We start from the raw sequence: 23,113 nt of genomic DNA, 5'->3' as shown, positions 1-23,113 counted from the left end.
GGCATCATGGGATATGTCGCGTCGCTTCTGTCGCACGGGTCGTGTTCACCGGTTTCCATTAAAAATATGCGATCGCTTCTGAGTCTTTTCCAGTCGTCTCAGTCGCAAGGATAGAACTCGAGTCTATCTCGGACGACCGATCGTTTCTGTCGCAAGGATCGTCCCGGCTGATCGCAAGAGCGTTTCCATGTGATCGTCCCTGTCGCTTCCAAGTATTTCAAGCGACAGAGACGACTGTTGCGACAAGGACGATTATATGGAAACCGGGCTTAACGGCGAGTTATCTACGTTTCTGTTTGAAATTCAACACTGCTCATTTAACTTTCCCTAGAGATGTAGTCTGACGCCGCTGAGGACGGTTTTAGCATTAACCTATTCGCCAAATTTCTTATAAGGAGTATAAACTAATTTCCATCAACATTGGCACTCTGAGGGCTTAAAGTTCCCTAGTTCTCTTAGGAATCCGCGATTTAAAAGGCAACGAGAAAGAAGCAGAAAAAAAAAACAACAACAGATGGAACTTCAATGAGCAGAGCAAGCGTTCTGCTCTTGCGTTTTATTCATCCTTTGACCGTCCTACTCAAAACCAGAACGTGAGATGGTCTTCTCTAGAAGGGAGAATCTTGGAAAACCATCAATCAAATTCAACACATGCATTGACTAAAGCAGGAGTAAGTACATTGGTTTCATCGAAAGACTCTTAGAAAGAATGAAAGTTTAATTTTGATTTAGATATGCCCGACCTTCTGTATCCCGTCGTATGTTACGCCTTTACCTTTACCTCCGCAATTAAAAGGAATTCTGACTACAGTCAGTATAAATATATAACGTAAAAAAATAAAAGTCAATAACGAGAAACTCAACTCGGTTACGATCACTTTTATTATTGACTGTGTATGCTGTTAGATGTATACCTTGAGCAAAATCAAAATTTTCAATCGCAATCAACGTTTGGTTAATGTTGTTACTTGCCGCAATACGCTATTGTAGTAGACAGTAGATCTTCCCTAAGGTAATAACAGACTGGCAAAATGTTACATAAACAATTGCTTTCCGCTTTATCTCATGGTAAAAATATTACAAACAGTTTCCACTACAGGAGACATTTTCATCCATCTTTGACAGCAAACAAGGTATGCAAAATTTAAATAAAGCACCCGCTCAGATATTTTGAAAAAAGCTACTTCAAAAACGGTCCAGTACAATCGCTACAATTTTTACTGGTGATATTTGTTCTTGCTCTGCTCAAAAGTTGAATCTTCTCACCAATATTATATTGCCAGCGCCATTTCTAGGAGCTTTGGAGTTTCCCGCATTCAAAATACAGGCATAAATATATCTTAGCTGCATTTAAGTCGAACAAATAAAGCTTGTTTTAAATGGTTTTGTTTTTCCTATTTTGTTCCTTATTGCACGCGCACTTTTGACGAGATCGAAAAAATTTCTTAGTTCTAAGCATTATTGTATATTATTGGTCTTTTATTTTAAGTCGAAATTTATCTAACAGGAAAGAAAGAGGTAGTGGTGAGGACGATGCGTTTTTGTATTGTAATTACACTGTGCCACTTTTGCGAAATTTTCGCTCAAGAATGCAAAAGGGATGAGCATGCCATTCTGGGTATGATGCTTCGAAGACACTTTTAAAACGATGAAATCTTCGAATGCAGCTGAATGTAATCGGGCATATAATGATGATTTTCGATGTCACAGCTTCAACTACGTCATTTCAGAGGATCTATGTGAACTAAACAATCGGATTCAGGAGGCCCGACCAAAGAACTTTAATTTGTGCCAAATTCTGAAAGCTATTATGTCAAGAGTAATACGAAAAGAGGTGAATTTTAAGCATGGAAAAGCGCCAGCATTAAAGTGAAACATATCTGAACGATAATGGCTCTTAGATTGTTGAAAGTAAGACCAAGAATGAATGATAGGAATTTGCTCTAAATTTATACTTGCAAGGCCAAAGTACTTTCCACATTGGAGCCAGAAAGCATTCTCCGACCCGACGTCGAAGGTCGGAAGGCAACGTTGTAGTTTCCATGCTCGCTTTTTGAGATTTCTATTCTTTTCCACCTGCACACTAAAACAGGCGAAGCAGATTAGTTTTAACAGACGAACGGACAGTTTCCCCGATGACGCCATAACTTTAAAACTTACATTTACTTGAGTAGGTACATAGGTTTAGTTTTACTGTCAGAGGGAAAATGCACAACTAGAATTGTTCTTTGATGAAAACAGTTTCCGCCGCCAGTCCCTATTGGTTCCATTCCTGAACTCCGAGTGGAAACATGTGAAGAGATACTTACGAGTGAAATGAGAAAAGCGACCATTGGCGAATACTGGCCTTATTCTGATAGAACGGAAAAAACAATTCTGGTTTCTTGCGATATTGAAAGAGGTAAGAGAACTTAGGGCTTCGTTGCTGTTTTGGTAGATATGAATGTGATGAGATTGATTTAAACATTTATAAGTCTGGTGATGTACATCTAAAGCAAATGATGATAACATTTTTTGTTGCCTTTCAATGAAATCCTTAACACAGCCACTAGGTATGGCGGTAAATTTAATTTACGTCTCTCCTTGGCCGACTATACTGTGAATGGGTGAAGATGAAATCGAAAGTCCAAGAAAGAAAGCCTGGCTGTAAGAACAGAAGAATTTCGAAAAAGAAAGGCGAAATAATTCGTCGAAACAGACAACACTGGGTGAAATGCCAAATTTAATCGACATTTCAGCAATATTAAACGAGCATAAAATCCAAATGAAAGTTTAAGTCGGGTTTAAGGAACTTAAACTTGACTTAAAAGGATACGTTTATTTAACCAGGTTTAAGTTCCAATTAAATGTGCATTAAGGCCAATGAAAGATTTTGGTCTAGTTTAAGTGACGCTCACATGGGAGCCTGGTCACTTGGCAAGCACAAGTATCCTAAGGGGTATTGGGTATAATCCAAATAAATGCCACCCCAAGTCCCAGGCCCCCAAAAGAAACAAAAAGTACACAACGGGGAGAAGAAGCATAAAAATTCTATTTGCAAGCAAATATTTCCTTTATGTCTTTTCTCCCATATAAATTATATGAACAACCCAAATATGCTGCCTCGCCTGAGCTATGTTTACTGGGAAAAATTATAACCAATCAACAATTGGAGTAAATGGCTATGGGCAAAATCCCATAGCCGCATTTATTTAAAATTACTGTTCAATCAAATCCTTGATACAAAGTTTGGCCCAGTAAAGGTGAGGGCACTGAAAACGCCAAAACATGTGACCGCACACATGCCGCCCCACCCCAGGCAAGCGCAGCACAGAAGCAAGAGCCGCCCATGCAAGCTAATGCTCGGAATCACAATAGTCAACCATTATGCCGTTGAATAGACTATCTGAAGGTAACCTAGTAAGTGCCCACCCCAAGCAAGGGCCACCCATGCGAGCTACTTCCCTGGATCAACATTAGGATAAGAAAAGACAAGTATAATGAGACTTAGACCTAAGGCAAGAGCCGCCCATGCTAGCTAATGCCCCAGATCAACAGTTGGATACTAAACTATATGTGGAATAAGGCTCAAACGCCTCACTTAACGTCCTCGGTGTATTTGAGACAATGCCGACCCCAGGCAAGAGCTGCCCATGCTAGCTAATGCCCCAGATCAACAGTAGGATACTAAACAAAATATGTGAAATAAGGCTTAAACGCCTCACTTAACTTCTTCGATGCATTTGACACAATGCCAACCCAAGGCAAGAGCTGCTCATGCTAGCTAATGCCCCATATCAACAATGGATAGTCCTGTGTTAATGGACAATTTACATGAACCTTCCTTACTCAAGTAAGAAGAAAGAATATTTTGGGCTACACCAAAAGCAAGAACCACCCCTACTACCTAATACTGCAGGTGGAAGAAAATAGTAAACTGAGGCAATTGCACCTGCTGGATGGTGAGAAAATAACAGCTTTAAGAGCAAAGATTAGGTGTTCTAATATACTTAAGAAATGCATTAGATTTCCATCGCCCTAAGAGGCGAATTTGAGCATCGGATAACCCCTTATCTGCAGCATGAGAAGCAGCGCCAATTCGAAAACTATTTCCCTTGTAGACTGAGGGGGACAAACCACAAAACTGTACGGCAGATGACAACTGATTTGAAAAATGAGACCGAGAAACTGGAGCCCCATCCACTGTAATGAAGAGAGCACCCGGTCGGGTCCCTCGCATTGCTAAATACTAGGCCAAAAGCTCCACAGGGCAGGATTGTGGCTGACGAGACACCAAAATGGAAAAAGGGGGAGCATTGTAACTATGTTTAAAATTACCAAAAGTAATCTTGAAAGCATTCAAATCCCTTGAAGAGCTGAGCAGCTTACTAACATGCGAAATTTGTAAGGGAGAAGTATCACTCCGCCCACTAGTTGAAGTCATTTCACCAATTCGTAAAAAGGCAAAGAATGCTAGTGAACACATGGCCTGAAATTGACAAATTTGATAAGGAGAACCAACCAAAGAAGGTGCCACAAAAATTAATTTAGCTAAAATGGGCAGTGTAATGGGAAGACGACTGTCAAGGCGAAAGCCAACCTTGTGAAAACCTTTAAGCATCTGAGCAACATAAAAAACTTTAGAGGGATCTGAAAAGCGCTTTAGCTTATGGCAGTAACTCAAACATGACACATAGGTCATCACAGTGGATGGAGCATACTGTGAACGAAACAAATAAGCAATAAATAAGGCCAAAATGGAAGGTGAAATAGGCAATGCTTGAAAAGGGTGATGAAAGGTAGAAACAAAAAAATTATGGAAAAGCTTCCAAGCACGCTGATAAGTTGGTATGGATGAGGGCTGAAGACTGGAGCGAAGTAAAAAGGAAGCTATTGAAGCCAACTCAGTGGCTGCAGATGAGGAGGTATGACCGTGGGAGCTTTGTGCATGTAAGCTCGTGCCAGTTGTTTGAAAATCTGCAACTGTAACCGAGAAAGAGAATCAGCCAGCTTATTCTGTAAGCCTGGGACGTGCTTAGCTTTAAAACATATATTGTAATTAAGACAAACTAAGACCAGCTTACGCACAAAGAACATTAAGTCCTTATCACGACAAGTCTGTTTGTTAATAACATGGACCAATGCTTCATTGTCAGTAAAAAACAAAACACGCTGATTCTTATTAGTATGTCCCCAGAGGTGGAGACTTAGGACAATGGGATAAAATTCAAGAAATGCTATGTTGCGATGACGCCAGCTCGCGGGCCATTCCCCATAGCACCAATGCCCGCCAAAAACTGCCCCAAAGCCTATGGCACCGGATGCATCGGTATACAATTTGAGATGGTGTGAATTAGCCCAATCAACTGAGAGAAAAAAGGAGCGGCTATTAAAACCCGACAGAAATTGCTGCCAGACTTTAAGATCTGCTTTAACTTCTTGAGTCAACCTGATAAGGAAATGAGGACGCCGAAGACCGATTGTCAAATCAATAAGACGACGCAGAAATGCACGACCAGGAACAACTACTGTACAGGCAAAGTTCAATAAACCTGTCAACGACTGTATCTCTCGTAAGGTAACCTTGCGACGCCTGAGAAAACCGGAAATTAAGTCCTGACATTTTACTAGCTTATCAGGAGGCAGCCGAGCCTCCATAAGGACCGAGTCTAATTCAATACCTGCGAATGAAATTGTTGATGAAGGGCCAATTGTTTTTTCCGGCGCCATAGGGATGCCCAGATATTGGCAGAGCATTAAGAATAAATCAAGTTGTTGTTTACACAAATCAGGAGAGGGGGAGACAATGAGAAAATCATCCAGCAGGTGCAAAATGTGATCGATATGCAATTTCTTTTGGGCAATCCATTCTATGGCAGAAGAAAAAATTTCAAACGTTTTGCAAGAGCTTGAACACCCCATCGGCATACAGCGGTCATAAAAATAAAATCCTCTCCAACAAATCCCCAAAAGGTTGTAATCTTGGGGTTGAATAGGAATGATTCGAAAAGCATTCTTAATATCTGTTTTGGCCATAAAACATGTACAGCCGTGGCCAACAGTTCTGATGATATGAATGGCATCTTCCACCGTAGCATAGGATACGCTAGTAAATTCTGAAGAAATGCCATCATTCAATGATGAACCTTGAGGGAAAGAAAGGTGGTGAGTCAAACGGAATTCACCCTCTGTCTTTTTAGGAACCAAACCTAGTGGAGATATACGAAAATGGGGAAAAGGTGGAGAGGAATAAGGGCCTGCAATGCGATGAGCGGCAATTTCTTTATCTAGTTTGGCATCAATTGTCAAATTATGGAATGAGTTACCGGGTGATATAGTGGAAGCTGACAGCTTTCAGCATTTTAAATCTAAACTTAAATCGTACTTAAATATTTGATTGTAATGATTTTGATTTATATTTTGTCTTTTCTTTTAAGGGAGTTTTTACACAGGGATAACCTCTTAACTTCCTTTTCTAGAAGTATTTTCTTTTTAGTTTTATTTGTATATAATAGTTATCATCTGCTTCTGGAATAAATAAAGTATGTATGTATGTATGTATGTATCAACTGCCTCAGGGTATTGGATTGCAGAAAGTAGGTTTTTAGCACATGAAGAGTCTCGCGGTCCTTCATAGTACAAGGGAAAGCCATAATTAAAACCATTGGATAAAAGCTCTACTACGGAAGGGATATACCAAGAAAGAAAAAATTGCAAACGATCACTGTGGACGGGTGTTGGAAGCTCCCGAGGAAGTAGGTTGGGGAGTGATCCAGCTGCTAGGGGTGTTATTGCTGCGTTGCTTGGACAATTTGGAAGCGTGTCCTTTGCTAAAGGCACGAAAATTACAATTTATAGCCCGATGTGGACCATCACATTTAGCACATGAGTGCTTAAAGGAGCATCCTGAGCAATAACCCCCTTTATGAAACTTAAAACAATAACCCCGAGGGATATCAAAGTTCTTAGCAAGGCTGGTTGCTGGAATGGATTTGCTGGCATTAGTCTGAGACTTCAACCACAATTCCTAATGTACAGATCCCCAGGGAAGAGAGGTGGCCTCAGACTGGCGCAAAAAACGGAAGTTTTCATCATAATAACGCCAATTATGGCCCCTAGCAGCCAGATTTTGAATAGTAGCCCCATACTTCATGAGCCCGGGAGCCTCATGGGGATACTGTGCAGTTAAAATACCCACATAAACATGAAAAGCTTGGAGCCAAACATCTATTGATGTAATACGTTTAGCTTTGTTTACTGGCTCAAGAGCTAACGATGGGGAAGAGCCTTCCTGGGAGGGTTGGAGTGTGATGCGAAATTTGTCCTCAAAAGCTAGATGAATAAGAAGGGAGCCAAAATCAACAAATTCATTTTGAATAATTCTGCTCCGAATCTTAGCTGGGATCCGTGCATCGATTGGTAGGAAACCACGTCTTTAACCACCATCAAGATGGAACGGAGTGACGCTCACATGGGAGCCTGGTCACTTGGCAAGCACAAGTATCCTAAAGGGTATTGGGTATAATCCAAATAAATGCCACCCCAAGTCCCAGGCCCCCAAAAGAAATAAAAAGTACACAACGGGGAGAAGAAGCATAAAAATTCTATTTGCAAGCAAATATTTCCTTTATTCCTCAAAACCAAATGCGAGATTTTAGTTCCTAAAGGTCTGTGAACAAATAGCGCCAAACCAAGAGATTATCTACTGAAACAGCGAACCAATGGGAAGACGGGACCTCCTGGCATCAATGACAATCGGATCGAAATTTTCCCAGGAAAAGTACTGCATAGCAGTCAGGTTTTTTTTTTTTTTTTTATCTCGTTCTGTTGAACATTGAGTAATGGCAAAAATTGGCGAGGGAAAAACCCGCGGCAAAAAAAAAGTGAGGTTGGAGAAACTGCTGAAAGCAAATCAGCAAATCGAAAGACAGCTTAACTTATACCGTTATCGCTGAAATGAGTTCCCTTGGGTAGGTTTATTCTTGATTTGGATCACATCTGGTATCTGGGCAACCGAGCTCGGTTCATGTTCACCGTACTCGAATAGCGATTCGAGTACCAGTTCAAACCAACCTCGGATCAACGAGCTCGAAATGCGGTCAATTCTATTCGAGCTCGATCCAACTATATCGTGCTCGATCAAAAAGACGAGCTCGACAAACTCCATCTGTTCTAATCGAGCTCGGTTTCTTATCGAGCTCGGTTTGCCTCGCGGTATTGGTTTCATATCGAGCTCGGTTTGGTATCGAGCTCAGTTTAATCTTCTTTCAGCAATTGAGAGGTAATCTGGTACCAAGACTTGGGAGGGAGCATGGGACGAGCGAGAATGGCCATGATTCTGGCAAACTTATTGAGTTTAGTTCGTTAATTTGAGACTTTGTAGAAGTATGTTTTCGGTGAAATTCGAAAGAGAAAACACAACAGGAGCAAATAATGATTTATTTCTGCAAAGGAGACGAAGGGAAGGACACTAAGGTGATTACTGGCTCTTTCTACTACATTGTTTTAGGGGAGGGTGTTGCTACTCGCTGGTTCATAGTTTTTAATAACGTTTTGTTCAGTTTCAAACTTAAGCTCAATCCCGGAGTGAACATTTCTCGGTTATTTTTAATCTCAGTACTGTAACAAGAAACTGTTTCTCTCCATTTTTCCAACCCTGAGTTTACCACACAAAAAAGTATACATAACAGCATGCAGCAATACAAACATTCTATTTTTATTGTAGAAGCTCAATACACTTTAGTGTTTCTGTTTTAATTGGTCATTTGTAGCTAGGAAAAGGAACACAAATCCTATGTAACATTAAAGTGTTTTGGAGAATATGGCCAAAAAAGTCTGAAAAGAAATGTCTGCATTGAGTTGAGATTGATTGAGAAACCATGTTCTTTATTACCTAAATAACGGTAGCTAATGCAGATTAGAAAAATACTTTATGAGAACTGTATCAGGCTAGGTTTTAAGCATATATGGTGAACAATAATATTCGGTTGTAAGTTGTATTATTTTTATAAATAAGCCATGAAGGTGAACACTAACATTCGGTTGTAAGTTATATTAGTTTGATAAATAAGCCATGAAGGTGGGAAGACCAAAATATTTGCATAAAACAGTCAAAACAAATAAACAAACAAACAAGTAAACTAACAAGCTGTTCCAGCAAGGATGACAAATGGTATTGTGTAGCAGTTTGTACTGTAACCAATGAATTTCAGTATTTTCATATTTTTAGTGATTAAGGCATAGCAAAGGCAGGTCTTAATAACTATTTCTAGCGTTTGTTAATTTGGCTTTTCGGTGATGGTTTGCACTTAAAACAAAACAAAACAGCCACACTTCTTCTTAGCTGTCTGCAGATATCTACAGTAAAGGAAATGGACTAAAACAAAGAGTTATAATTCATCTCTTGCAAACAAACAGTAAGAAGAATAATATCAAAATAATATACTTAATATATACATCATCGGAGACCATGGTGGATTTACAACATTTCATGAAACTTAAGAAAGTTTGGCAGGCTACTATAATTGTTAAAAGCTAACTTTTGAAATATAAAATTAATATCCAGTTGAAGTTGTGTTTGTTTGACTCATTCTATTCAGATATTGCATAACACAAACCGCACTGATATTATTGATACCAGTGAGAGAAATTCATCTTTGAATCCAGATTAAATGTTAACTAAATAAATGCAGATTTGATTATTTTGTTCAAAAGTGAGTAATTTTTAGGAAATAGTTTGTTAATTGAGAACAAAGAGGTGTCACTAACAGGTCTAATTCAGTTAAGAATGTTTCCACAGATCCACTGATCTAATCAAGTGTAGAAGCTATTACACAACTGCAACAGTTCACTTTCAACAAAATAATCAATGCTTGTCAATATAACCTTAGCTATTAAACCTGTAGCCTGACCTAGCCCTCTGTATAGACTGCAAAAACCATACTCTTAATTTGCGATCATGAGTGAAGAGGTAGCTGCAGTCTTGACATGAAAGTAATGGAAAGCTGATGTTAAAGTAAAATTAATGTTGTTTATTTGTTCCTACTTTAAGGAAGCACTCACTCCTTCTACTACATCCAGGATCTCGCGCCCCTGTAGCCGATCACTGTGGCGCACCACTTGCTGCCTTCTCCTTATTATGAAGTGTCCTGGCAGGTCATCATGAGATCCTGCCCAGTCGTAGACTTCCTGCATAGTTACATAGACAAAATGTTTGTATCATTTACATGCTGAGTAACAGCTGGAGTTGTGGTCACCATGGTACTGTTATGGCAGTGGCTTTTGTCAGAGTTCAATGCACTCAGGATCATGACCCAGCCATAAGGAAAATCCATGAGTGTATAAGTGAACATCTGCGTTTGCCCCTTATTGAGACCTTGCTTAGGGGATTGCCTAATTTAGTCAAGTGAATTAATAAAACTTGCAAATGTTAATAATTTCAACTGTAATCAGTTGTAATATGTGCAGGTGTATAAATAATTATAAGTACTCCAATGTACCTGGAAAAAAGCATTTGACCTTAACCGCCTGCCAATTTTCTTGTTACCGGTGCAGCGGAGGATAATTTTGGTGTACACCTCGCCTGGTAGAGGAGATTTCACCCTTTCTTTCCTCTTCTGTCTGACCTATCAAAAATAAAAAAATTCAAACATTTCATTATGTAAACTAGTAAAAGGATTTTTCTACTAACACCCCTCTCCTCCATCTGGAAATTCCAACTGGAAGTAGTTCTCAGTGAAATCACCCTTGCTGTTGATTAAACATGGTTTTTATCTGATTGAACCTCAGCCAAGTGTTTTCAAGATTTAATAATTGTAATTCAACTGCAAAAGTTTGACTCACAAAAGCTTGTAATATGTCTAGTTGAATCTAAGTTGTGATTTGTCCCTCCTCTAAGTTCTTGTACTCTCCTTTGGAAATTCAGTTGAATTAAGTTCCTTTCCTGTTTGGTTGACACAGGTGACAAAATAAGTAAACTGATGTATTTAGTTAATTTTCCATGAAAATGATGCCTTAAGGTTATACTTCTGCTGCATCTCCTTCATCTTTCCTTTTATTTTATTTTCTTTTCCCATCTGTCCTCGGTTCTCGCCAGAGGGCAAGTTGTTCCCTGTGTAAACAGAGTAACATGGTTAATGTGAAGTATCTAACAGTTTTGTGGTGCATTACTCTGTAAGATTTCATTAATAGTTATTATACAACAAAATTATTACCTTTCCAACACAAGTGATTGGATCATCATGGTTACCCTTTCACACACACTTCCGAGGCCAGTGTTGTTTGCATCCGATGCTAAGAATGATTCAAGAGAGTTTTAATTATAGACCAACTTTATTCTGGATATTCACTCTATGCAAAGTCTCCCATGAAAATAAGTTTGACATTCCTGCTCCTAGGCTGCATGACATAATTTAACTGCAATCATCAAAAATAAGGCTTATACAAATATTTGATAGTAGAAGACAGAGGATGAAATTTGCTTAACAATGAAAAAAAAAACGGCATTCGTAGGCATTTGCAGATTGTACTCATTTTTATGGCAGTTTTGGTTCATCATCACCAAATATGTAGTTGTCCTAAAAGCCACTGAAAAAAGTGATTTAATGAAATATCTGATCTGAAATAATCTCTTAACCAGGTTATTACCTTGTATGCGTTCTACAAATACTGGATTTTGACGAGGAGAGGGCACCAAGAAGATGATCTGGTCCTCATTCAGTCTTCCATGTACGTATAGCGCAAGGACTGTTTCATGAAAACAAAATGTGATCCTGAAATTAGAGTCATATTGCCACTTATGGGTAGTTGAGTTTTTATTTTTTTTGATAATTTAATCACTTGGAAGTGAATTGTAAGCTACACTTTAAGCAGTTTCACATTGTGTGTAGCTGGTTAAAGGCCAGAAGTGGTAATTTAATTAGCTTTTAGCAATAGTGTACCTAATTAATAAACTTAATGAAATGAATTGTTAAGCCTTAGGTTTTGACTATACAGATAATGTACTCTTTGACCCTACCTTTCCTTCCTTCTACTGATGAGGTTTCAGCTCCCCAATAGAGCCATTCTGCCTCATTGATGGAACCAGCCACCGTCATCCTTTGAAGAGCCCTTGCCAAAATAGTAATAACAAATGGAGGATTTCATTTTCGTGCATTAGTGATCAATGTCAATGTAAGCAGCCCTAGTAAAATTCTCTTTAACCACTTGGCCTGTTACAGGCCTGCCTGCCTGGTCTATCTTATTTGTACAGATTATCAGTACCTCAGCATGTCCACCCTTAGATCATTTTGGCCATTTGGGTTCAGAAGGACAGCTACTATTGGGCGCCTAGCCTCTCCTGCTTGCTAGTATAACTATACCCAAAAAAACCATATAATGCAATGATCAGTCAATTTTTAAATGGTTAAAAAATAAACGAACATAATGTTTTTTGTCATTTGACATGAATTAATTTAAAATCCAATTAAGTGCTCTATTCCAGAGATAAATTAGGAATTTGGTATAAATTTAATTATGAATAAATCAGAATTGAATATTGGCCTTTAAGATCACCACAATTGCATTATAGTCTATAATTAATGTACTTGATTCTTTTTAATAATTGCATTTAGTGACCTCTTCAAAAGAATGATTCAGGAGTGGCAGCATGGGCAGTTCAACGTTGTTGCAAGCTAACTCCAGTATGTTCTCGCACCTCCAAACCTCACTAGTTCTGCTTGGAGCATTGTAGGGAGCTCCTAAAATAAAAGTTAATAATAATTGGTGATCAAGTGTCCAGAAGGAAACACAACTGGTTGAGTGTTGTAAGAGAGGTGCAGTAGGTTTTAATGAAATCTATTATAAAGCATGTTAAACATACTTAGAAATTAAAGTATTATCTATGTGTAAGTGAACTTCAAAACCATGCCAAAAAAATTTGCATTTAGTAAATAAAACTGTATCGGATGAGTGCCACACATTGTAAACAAAATGAAAATACAAAGTTAAATACCCAGTTGATAGGTTCATGTTCTCAAACTCATGCTCTAGTTTACGACATATTTTGCACTCTGAAAAGAGTTCTGCAAATAAACTGGTTTCACTTCATTAAGGCAATTTAACTGTGTACAGTGTATCATTTGGCATGACTGTAATTGCAGTTGTATTTTTACATGTGACTCCTGACTTTTCACTTTGGATCTAGCTTGTATATTTGAGTGTAGTGTGAATATAATGTCACATGTGCTTTTTTTCCTTTCATAAATGTATGACCCAGTTGCTTGCAATGTGCTGGAAAGATCAGTTGTGAACATTTCCTTCATTTTGTAGATAATAATCCTTCAATTTAATTGTGTACATTGTATCATTTGGCGTGTAGTTGCAGTTGTATTTTTACATGTTCTGACTTTTCACTTTGGTGGTTGATTCCGTCAAATGGACGTTCATGTCCTTCCTTTTTACAATTTTTTTGCACCCAGGTACTTGGCACATTAAAGCTTTCTCTGGGCATTGGTGAAGATGTAGGTTGATGTTCCTTCTAAAATTCAAAGAGGTATGTGATAGTTCAAGATCTTCCATTTTTACTGGTGTTATATATTCAAACAGTTGATGTGATAAAAAAAAAAAAGTGAAAAAGAAAAAGTGGGAAAAGCGTGACACCCTTAGGGTGGTTCTGTAGACAAATTGACTTTGATGTAAACTTTGGGGAGATCTAGAGCAGGGCGGCGTAGCTAGCATGAGGCAAGACGAGGCAATTGCCTCGTCTTAACTTTGGCCTTTTTAATTTTTTTCTTAAAGATTGACTTTTCTGAACAAAAATGCCACGGAAAATCCTTAAAATAGCATTTCTAAACCTCTAGATTTGAAAGTTTTCTGGGGGGCATGCCCCCAGACCCCGCTAGCGGCTCGCGCCTTCGGCGCTCGAAACTTGCCTCGTCTTGTCCTGAAATCTGGCTACAGCCCTGTAGAGGGGATGGCTGGGGGGGGGGGGGGATGGGGGACTTAAAGTCATTTGGGAGTATCACTTTGCCCTTCCCCTAGATCCCCATTGAATGATAGGCATTATATCTGTTTCTCAAATCGTTTCTTGATCATGAAATATAACTCTTCTCTTTCAGTTATATTTGAGGAATGTAGCTGAGTCACAACGTTCCGTAATGTGTGACACCAGACACAAATTAGGACTGCCCATGATCTTAGATTTGAACTGAGAAAATACAGGGATACTGCTATTCATGTTAAAAATTTCCTCACTTAAAACTATTGCCAACACTAAAACATCGCAATGCTCAATTATCCGAATCAGTGCAACATACCGTGGTAATGACGCTCCACATCTCAAGGGGCATAGAGCTGCAGAATCTCTGCACAAAGATCTACGGTGGAATTGTAGTTTTTCCCTCGTTACGCGCAGTTGGCATCCTGAACATGCGATCCTTTCTTTAGGGCAAGCATGTGCTGTCATTTCTTCCCGTGCCGCTACGTGCTGGCATCCTTCGTTGGGGCACCTCTCTCGTACTTTTGGGCAATGTTTTAGATGATCGTTGGCATCGCTATAGTTTCCCTTCCACTGGCAGCCTTGGCTGTTACATTTAACAGGCAAATCTCGGGTGGCCTTGTCCATCGTCACATTGATCTTCAGCTCTTCTTTTCGAAACTTTGCCCGACACTGGGGACATACCGGTGTGACTTTCGATTCCGCCCAAGTTTCCATGCAATTTTGGCAGCCAGAGTGCCCACAGGCAAGGGTAACGGGCCTTAACACGATGTTATAACTGAAAAGGAAAATGGCAATATAGTCGCACTGGAAATGCGACGGCGATATGAAAGCCGGCAATGATATTCAACTCACCAAATACAGCATTCCAGATCCACTTTTCGCAGAAAAGTTAATTCGTTGGACTTGGAAACCACTTCGGCCTTTTGATGAGACATTTTTATGGAATAAGGATCTTCGATAACTGTCTTTAACATTAAAGTCTCCTTGTTAGTGTAAGCTGCTCAAATAGCCTCTAATTACGAGAGTGTGATGTTATTTTTAAAGTCAACATTTCCGTTGCGCTGTCAATAAATTAATTTCCTTTGTTTAGGTTCCGGTATTGACGGTAGTGGGTACGCTTATTATTGAATTCTTCAGTCAGGTCGTGAATTTAATGGAATGCTTTGTCTAGTTGGCTCAGCCCTTAATATTTATGTCCTTTCATAAAGGGGTTCCCTAGTATCTTACCTTAACCTACTCCATCAGCGAGGTCTGTCCTTTGTAATAATGACATTCTCACGGAGGGGATGCCACGCTAAAGGCTCGAAAGAGTTTCATTCGCGAGCGCGCTTTATCTGGTTTTCAAGTGACGTCATCAAAATTAGAAAATGAGGAATTACCCTTTTGATGAGGCATTTTACAAAGTTTGGGATCTTCGGTCACGGCCTGAAACGGTAAAGTTTCCTTGTTAGTATAAGCTGCGCAAATAACCTCAGATTACAAGCAGAGTATGCTAAGATTTTCGAAGGTCATTTTTACCTTTGTGCGGTTAATAAATTCATTTCCTTTGTTCAAGTTCTGGTATTGGCAGTAATTGGTACATTTATCGTCAAATAATTCAGCAAGGTCTTGAATTTAATGTATTACTTTGTTTAGTCGGTTTACCCCCTTTTTATTGAGGTCGTCACGTAAAGGGGTTTCCCAGTTTATTGCCAAGTCCCTTAGGACCTTTCTGAGAACCACAGTGATGTGATGAGATTTTCTCCATAAAAGGTTATTGGTTATAATTAACCCACTCCATTATCAATGCCTTTCCTTTGTAATAATGACGTTCTCACGAAGGGGATGCCACGCTGAAGGCTAGAAAGAGTTTCAGTCGCGGGCGCGCTTTGTCTGGTTTTGAAGATTAATCTTTTTAAATTTTTCTGTATGAAAGGGTGTTTCGTCTTTTGACAAAGCAAGATTGAATTTCAAAGGTTTGGCGCGACGCGACATTAAAATGGCGGCCAATAATGATGTCACGTAGGTTAAAAATGTGGCATCCGCTTAGGCATTATTTACACGGGGGAAGGGAGGGTACATGTTCCCTTGATCCCTTAATCATTTTGGATTTCATTACTTTTTCCCCATTAACAAAACCCCTTGTTCCCAAAAATGTTTTTAGCTCATGTTCCCTTGATCCCGAAAATTTTTGTATTGTTCCCTTTATCCCCAAAAATGTTTATCGTTGTTCCCCATATTTGTTTTATATTTTAGAGGCTCGGAAAGTTAAAAAAAAATTATTATTGAAAGTAGATCGATTTTCGCTTGTTCCCAACAATCTACTCAAGAGTTCCCTTGTTCCGTGAAAGTAATTTGATAAATGTTCCAGTTCCCTTGTTCCTAAAACCCCTGGGAGGGGCTCCTTAATGTTCGGACCGGACGGCAAAATATTTGACTGACGGTCACGAGACACGGACCTTTGTGCACTCGGTCCAAGCGTCATTACCTCGAACCAAATAGTTTCCTATCCGGCCCTCCCACTCAGTAAGTACAAAGTACTGATTTAGCTTTCGATTCTGGAGGCACGGCTTGTTTGTTGTAGTGTAGTAGTAGTACTAGCAGCAGCAGCAGCAGCAGTAGTAGTAGTAGTAGTAGTAGCAGTAGCAGTAGCAGTAGCAGTAGCAGTAGCAGTAGCAGTACTAGTAGTACTAGCAGCAGCAGCAGCAGCAGTAGTAGTAGTAGTAGTAGTAGTAGTAGTAGCAGTAGCAGTAGCTGTAGCAGTAGCAGTAGCAGTAGCAGTAGCAGTAGCAGTAGCATTCGTAATAAACCCATGATGATAAATCAGAGGGATTTTTGTCTGACAATATGATTTTCAATCGACATAAATTTAGCATTCTTAAGTTACATTATTTTGCCTGAGGTGGTAAGATAATTATTGCAACAATTTTGTGCAATTAGCTTTAACAAATTTCTACATGTACTTTTTTTTTAAGGAGAAACTAGAAGGTACATTACCCAGTTGGCCAGAAACTCAATCAGGACTGGTGAGCTTTCCAACTTTACCCACAAATTTATATTCTATATTTTTTGTGAGATAGAAAAGAAAAAAAGGATGCCAGTGATTGAACAAAGAATGAATGATCATTAGACAGACTTTCACACACAGTGTGTAGCATTTACTGAGCTAAATGTTTAGTATTTTGTTTTGTCTTCTACATTTAGATGAACATCAACTCCAAATTGATGACTCAGATGGTAAGATTATAGACTATGAATCTGGTTGTGATGTTTTAAATGTGGCTTTACAAATAACACTTGCCAATTCAATTGGATATAATCATAAAATTTTCATAAGGGGTTCCAAGGGAGATTTTTAAGACAAAAATTTTGAAAGGAGCTGAGAAAACACATTAACAAAGAAAGGAAACTTCAACATAGGGACTGGCATAAAAATGACCACTGTATGCAATGAGATTAAAAGGCAAAGAACTTCTTTCTTCCGTGGTGTACAGATTGGTAGCCTTAAGACATAACATAGTACTAAGTGACCTTGCTTACCTCAAACTCCACATAGTTTAGTGGTTATAGCATCCTTCCAGAGTGCAAATGGTAACAAGCTCTGCTGTCATCAGGAATCAGATTTTTTTCTTTGTCCCATGCTGCTAACGATGAATATACTTACATTCAAAGATATGATACAAAAAGTAATGTATTTTCACTGAACTTCACTTTGAACACAACACTGTTTGTCAACCTACCACAGATGAGGAATTGCTACAGAGTCCTTTTAGAGACAATGGAGACACTAACATAATTATACCTTCTCCCCAAGGTAAGTGTGAAAATCAAATCAAAAAATCTGTTTATTACCAGAATGAGGTTATTTTTATTTTATTCCCCACCTGAATCTCCAACAAGAGGTGCCCAAGTAACAGTCAGGCCGTAACCACAATAATTTACAATGATGTTCCCTTACATTTTCATGCAAGTGCCCCAGAAACAGGCAAGGCAAAGGAGAACCAGACCTGCGGTAACTTCAACCACGACAAGGCCAACTAGTTGTAGCACGTCAGGTAATATTTATAAAGTAAGAGTAAGTTAATAACTACATCTTGGGAGTCAAAGGGATAAACATTATAAACTTGGCTTAGTGAAATGCATTTGAGCAACTCCATGAATACAAAGGCTAGAAAATTACGTTTACACAAATGCAAGTGAAATAAAATCTTGATCTAGTATACATTTCAATTCAAGGTAGAAGACTTGCTGTTCAGAATAGAAAAAAGAATGCCAGTTTTTACCAAAGTAAATGCATGTGGAGGAGACTGGTCCCAATGTGAGGACATCATTGTCACCTGCCTCTTACATATTTTTCAAAGCTCATTTGAAAATGGTCCAAAATCCTATGTTTGTGTCATGATTTACCCGAAAACAAAGTGACAAGTAAATTGAGTGGACAATTCAAATATACCTCTGAGTGGCTCGAAAGCAGTGATATCATTGTTTCTCAGGGTTCCATGGCTCACCATTTTATGGAGATGGAATGCAAAGTATGATGATACTATTATGACTTTTGTTTGAATTCTTTTTCTCCTTTTATTTTTCTTTGTTTTCTTTGGGGGGAGGGAGGGTGTTTAAATCACTAAATATTTATTTCTTCTTCATCATTTATTGCCAAGATCTGTGGTTATATATAACATCCCAAAATCTCATTGTTTCAACAGTTGGAACAGTTAGAGAAGACCTCTCTTTACATGGTATAAGAGGTAAAGTAATTCTAGTGTAATCTGTGATTGTTTTAAAGACAAAAAGAAGATGAAGTTGCCCCAGAGAGCTGATTGAAGGATTATTATCAACAAAATGATGGAACTGTTCAAAACTGATCTTTTCAGCTCATAATACGCACTTGATCAAATATCCATAACAGGAAAAAAGCATATGTGAAATTATATTTGCACTACACTCAAATATACAGATTAGATCCAAAGTGAAAAGTCAGGACATGTAAAAATAAAAGTGCAACTACGCACCAAATGATACACTGTACACAATTAAATTGAAGGATTATTATCTACAAAATGAAGGAAATGTTCACAACTGATCTTTCCAGCACATTGCATGCAACTGGGTCATATATTTATGAAAGGAAAAAAAGCACATGTGACAGTATATTCACACTACACTCAAATATACAAGCTAGATCCAAAGTGAAAAGTCGGGAGTCACATGTAAAAAATACAACTGCAATTACATGCCAAATGATACACTGTACACAGTTAAATTGCCTTAATGAAGGGTAACCAGTTTATTTGCAGAACTCTTTTCAGAGTGCAAAATATGTTGTAAACTATAGCATGAGTTTGAGAACATGAACCTATCAACTGGGTATTTAACTTTGTATTTTCATTTTGTTTACAATGTGTGGTACTCATCCGATACAGTCTTACTTACTAAATGCAAATTGTTTTGGCATTGTTTTGAAGTTCAGTTACACATAGATAATACTTTAATTTCTAAGTATGTTTAACATGCTTTATAATACATTTAATTAACACCTACTGCACCTCTCTTACAACACTCAACCAGTTCTGTTTCCTTCTGGACACTTGATTAACAATTATTATTTACTTTTATTTTAGGGGCTCCCTGCAATGCTCCAAGCAGAACCAGTGAGGTTTGGAGGTGCGAGAACATGCTGGAGTTAGCTTGCAACAATGTTGAACAATCCATGCTGCCACTCCTGAATCATTCTTTTGAAGAGGTGACTAAATGCAATTATTAAAAAGAATCATGTACATTAATTATAGACTATAATGCAATTGTGGTGATCTTAAAGTCCAATATTCAATTCTGATTTATTCAACATTAAATTAATACCAAATTCCTAATTAATCTCTGGAATAGAGCACTTAATTGGACTGTAAATTAATTCCTGTCAAATGACAAAAACCATTATGTTCATTTATTTTTTAACCATTTAAAAATTGACTAATCATTCCATTATGTTTTTTTTGGGTATAGTTACGCTGGCAAGCACGAGAGGCTAGGCGCCCAATAGTAGCTGTCCTTCTGAACCCAAATGGCCAAAATGATCTAAGAGAGGACATGCTGAGGTACTGATAATCTGTACAAATAACATAAACCAGGCAGGCAGGCCTGTAACAGGCCAAGTGGTTAAAGAGAATTTTACTAGGGCTGCTTACATTGACATTGATCACTAATGCATGAAAATGAAATTCTCCATTTGTTATTACTATTTTGGCAAGGGCTCTTCAAAGGATGATGGTGGCTGGTTCCATCAATGAGGCAGAATGGCTCTATTGGGGAGCTGAAACCTCATCAGAAGAGGGAAGGAAAGGTAGGGTCAAAGAGTTCATTATCTGTATAGTCAAAACCTAAGGCTTAACAATTCATTTCATTAAGTTTATTAATTAGGTACAGTATTGCTAAAAGCTAATTAAGTTACCACTTCTGGCCTTTAACCAACTACACACAACTCTTATATGTGAAACTGCTTAAAGTGTAGCTTAAAATTCACTTCTAAGTGATTAAATTAACAAAAATAAAACTCAACTACCCATAAGTGGCAATATAACTCTAATTTCAAGATCACATTTTCTTTTCATGAAACAGTCCTTGCGCTATACGTACATGAAAGACTGAATGAGGACCAGATCATCTTGTTGGTGCCCTCTCCTCGTCAAAATCCAGTATTTGTCGAGCGCATACAAGGTAATAACCTGGTTAAGAGATTATTTCAGATCAGATATTTCATTAAATCACTTTTTTCAGTGGCTTTTAGGACAACTACATATTTGGTGATGATGAGCCAAAACTGCCATAAAAAATGAGTACAATGTGCAAATGCCTACGAATGCTGTGTTTTTTTTTTTTTTCATTGTTAAGCAAATTTCATACTCTGTCCTCTACTATCATACATTTGTATAAGCCTTATTTTTGATGATTGCAGTTAAATTATGTCATGCAGCCTAGGAGAAGGAATGTCAAACTTATTTTCGTGGGAATTAATTATGTCATGCAGCCTAGGAGAAGGAATGTCAAACTTATTTTCATGGGAGACTTTGCATAAAGTGAATATCCAGAATAAAGTTGGTCTATAATTAAAACTCTCTTGAATCATTTTTAGCATTGGATGCAAACAACACTGGCCTCGGAGGTGTGTGTGAAAGGGTAACCATGATGATCCAATCACTTGTGTTGGAAAGGTAATAATTTTGTTGTATAATGACTATTATTGAAATCTTATAGAGCAATGCACCACAAAACTGTTAGATACTTCACATTATCCATGTTACTCTGTTTACACAGGGAACAACTTGCCCTCTGGCAAGAACCGAGGACAGATGGGAAAAGAAAAGAAAATAAAAGGAAAGAAAATAAAAGGAAAGATGAAGGAGATGCAGCAGAGGTATAACCTTAAGGCATCATTTTCATGGAAAATTAAGTGAATACATCAGTTTACTTATTTTGTCACCTGTGTCAACCAAACAGGAAAGGAACTTAATTCAACTGAATTTCCAAAGGAGAGTACAAGAACTTAGAGGAGGGACAAATCACAACTTAGATTCAACTAGACATATTTATACAGGCTTTTGTGAGTCAAACTTTTGCAGCTGAATTACAATTATTACATCTTGAAAACACTTGGCTGAGGTTCAATCAGATAAAAACCAGGTTTAATCAACAGCAAGGGTGATTTCACTGAGAACTACTTCCAGTTGGAATTTCCAGATGGAGGAGAGGGGTGTTAGTAGAAAAATCCTTTTACTAGTTTACATAATGAAATGTTTGAATTTTTTTTTTATTTTTGATAGGTCAGACAGAAGAGGAAAGAAAGGGTGAAATCTCCTCCACCAGGCGAGGTGTACACCAAAATTATCCTCCGCTGCACCGGTAACAAGAAAATTGGCAGGCGGTTTAGGCCAAATGCTTTTTTCCAGGTACATTGGAGTACTTATATTTATACACCTGGAATGCCACAGTTTTGCACATATTACAACTGATTACAGTTGAAATTATTACCATTTGCAAGTTTTATTAATTCACTTGACTAAATTAAGCAATCCCCCAAGCAAGGTCTCAATAAGGGGCAAACGCAGATGTTCACTTATACACTCATGGATTTTCCTTATGGCTGGGTCATGATCCTGAGTGCATTGAACTCTGACAAAAGCCACTGCCATAACAGTACCATGGTGACCACAATTCCAGCTGTTACTCAGCATGTAAATGATACAAATATTTTGTCTATGTAACTATGCAGGAAGTCTACGACTGGGCAGGATCTCATGATGACCTGCCAGGACACTTCATAATAAGGAGAAGGCAGCAAGTGGTGCGCCACAGTGATCGGCTACAGGGGCACGAGATCCTGGATGTTGTAGAAGGAGTGAGTGCTTCCTTAAAGTAGGAAGAAATAAACAACATTTACTTTAACATCAGCTTTCCATTACTTTCATGTCAAGACTGCAGCTACCTCTTCACTCATTCTTTGACTATAAAGTAAACTCTCTTTTTCTCTTGAAATTTATCACAGGAAGAAGAGCAGATAACTTCATCACTGCAATCGCAGGTAGGGAATGTAAGGTTCATGTAACTTGTGCAGTCTCTAAATAGCACAATTGGTTTAATTAGAGAATTGGCTAAACAAGGAGCGTGACTTTCTTAACTTAACTTGTCCAAGTGCAGTGTTATAATCTAGTGTACCATTTTGTTGCTTATTTTTAAAAAGTATGTTTAAAGGAACTAAATTTTGATTATATCAGAATTGGCTCAAAGAAAGTAAATTTGTCATTACAATAGTTTCCAATGACACTGAACATAACCATCTAACAAAAACGAAACTTAAAACACTTCGACAAGTTCCTCTCCAACAGAGCAGAGCTCAAAGAATGTATGGCAAAATGTAAACGAAATATTTATAGTGTACAAAGTGTTTTCAAATTGTAAATTGAATTAATGAAGGGTGGTGTGATGCTCAAAGGAACAATGTTTATTTTAATTATGATATTTACACATAACTCCTTTGAGCACCACACTTCCGTTCCCTTATTTTACTTGCAGGTGTCCTTCCGAGGGAATTTTCCAGCAGAAAATGACAACCTCTCTGTGACTTTAGTAGGTAAGAAAAACTTGATTTTTATTAACCTATCAAAGAAATAACATTCTTCGTCC

General features: G+C 38.2%; 3 protein-coding genes, 4 long non-coding RNA genes and 2 pseudogenes across 8 annotated transcripts in view; 6 read left to right on the top strand and 3 right to left on the bottom strand.

Annotated features, from left to right (window-relative positions):
• The first annotated feature begins 1,533 nt into the window (after positions 1-1,533).
• Positions 1,534-23,113, top strand: part of LOC148737851 (uncharacterized) — a 161,881-nt pseudogene continuing 140,301 nt past the window's right edge.
• LOC148737870 (uncharacterized) lies at positions 3,432-4,872 on the bottom strand (annotated as a pseudogene).
• On the top strand, positions 8,239-10,170 carry LOC148737869 (uncharacterized). Its single transcript, XR_015997036.1, has 2 exons — positions 8,239-8,454; positions 10,031-10,170. It is a non-coding gene; the product is annotated as an uncharacterized LOC148737869 (long non-coding RNA).
• LOC148737868 (uncharacterized) lies at positions 10,969-12,083 on the bottom strand. The gene is made up of 4 exons (XM_088750331.1): positions 11,996-12,083; positions 11,626-11,724; positions 11,193-11,271; positions 10,969-11,089 (listed from the first exon to the last, which is right to left on the bottom strand). Exons 1-4 carry the CDS (start codon positions 12,072-12,074, stop codon positions 11,038-11,040), a joined length of 309 nt encoding a protein of 102 aa, XP_088606457.1. The 5' UTR covers positions 12,075-12,083; the 3' UTR covers positions 10,969-11,037.
• LOC148737867 (uncharacterized) lies at positions 12,804-15,042 on the top strand. The gene is made up of 2 exons (XR_015997037.1): positions 12,804-13,510; positions 14,076-15,042. It is a non-coding gene; the product is annotated as an uncharacterized LOC148737867 (long non-coding RNA).
• Positions 16,883-19,680, top strand: LOC148737866 (uncharacterized). Of its 2 annotated transcripts, XR_015996703.1 has the most exons (6): positions 16,883-16,962; positions 17,141-17,173; positions 17,682-17,750; positions 17,908-17,991; positions 18,430-18,684; positions 19,558-19,680. It is a non-coding gene; the product is annotated as an uncharacterized LOC148737866 (long non-coding RNA). The 2 variants fall into 2 exon arrangements; XR_015996702.1 differs by lacking the exon at positions 16,883-16,962 and having other exon boundaries at positions 17,014-17,173.
• Positions 18,849-23,113, bottom strand: part of LOC148737863 (uncharacterized) — a 10,171-nt gene continuing 5,906 nt past the window's right edge. Inside the window, exons 2-3 of the long non-coding RNA XR_015996704.1 lie at positions 20,570-20,658; positions 18,849-19,683 (exon numbers count right to left, since the gene is read on the bottom strand). This is a non-coding gene — a long non-coding RNA (uncharacterized LOC148737863). The remainder of the gene's footprint in view (positions 19,684-20,569; positions 20,659-23,113) is intronic.
• Positions 19,944-20,929, top strand: LOC148737865 (uncharacterized). Its single transcript, XM_088748940.1, has 3 exons — positions 19,944-20,031; positions 20,185-20,276; positions 20,552-20,929. Exons 1-3 carry the CDS (start codon positions 20,024-20,026, stop codon positions 20,767-20,769), a joined length of 318 nt encoding a protein of 105 aa, XP_088605066.1. The 5' UTR covers positions 19,944-20,023; the 3' UTR covers positions 20,770-20,929.
• LOC148737864 (uncharacterized) overlaps positions 21,070-23,113 on the top strand; it is a 2,946-nt gene continuing 902 nt past the window's right edge. Inside the window, exons 1-6 of the mRNA XM_088748939.1 lie at positions 21,070-21,144; positions 21,248-21,347; positions 21,754-21,879; positions 22,203-22,328; positions 22,476-22,511; positions 23,003-23,060. Coding sequence (XP_088605065.1) covers positions 21,116-21,144; positions 21,248-21,347; positions 21,754-21,879; positions 22,203-22,328; positions 22,476-22,511; positions 23,003-23,060 — 475 coding nt within the window. The 5' untranslated portion in view covers positions 21,070-21,115. The remainder of the gene's footprint in view (positions 21,145-21,247; positions 21,348-21,753; positions 21,880-22,202; positions 22,329-22,475; positions 22,512-23,002; positions 23,061-23,113) is intronic.

The sequence above is a fragment of the Stylophora pistillata genome, chromosome 2 (assembly GCF_964205215.1).
Source record: "Stylophora pistillata chromosome 2, jaStyPist1.2, whole genome shotgun sequence".
NCBI lineage: Eukaryota > Metazoa > Cnidaria > Anthozoa > Scleractinia > Pocilloporidae > Stylophora > Stylophora pistillata.
Note: the sequence above shows the minus strand (reverse complement) of the source record. Positions and strands in the feature narration are given on the sequence as shown.

What these genes read in the sequence shown, in the direction of transcription:
- LOC148737868 (XM_088750331.1), bottom strand. Translation starts at nt 12,074, where the DNA reads ATGACGGTGGCTGGTTCCATCAATGAGGCAGAATGGCTCTATTGGGGA. An exon ending in ATTTGTAGAACGCATACAAG is followed by an intron (nt 11,272 to 11,625) that starts GTAATAACCTGG and finishes AATCATTCTTAG; the next exon opens with CATCGGATGCAAACAACACT. An exon ending in CAATCACTTGTGTTGGAAAG is followed by an intron (nt 11,090 to 11,192) that starts GTAATAATTTTG and finishes CTGTTTACACAG; the next exon opens with GGAACAACTTGCCCTCTGGC.
- LOC148737865 (XM_088748940.1), top strand. An exon ending in ATCAGAAGAGGGAAGGAAAG is followed by an intron (nt 20,277 to 20,551) that starts GTAGGGTCAAAG and finishes TTCATGAAACAG; the next exon opens with TCCTTGCGCTATACGTACAT.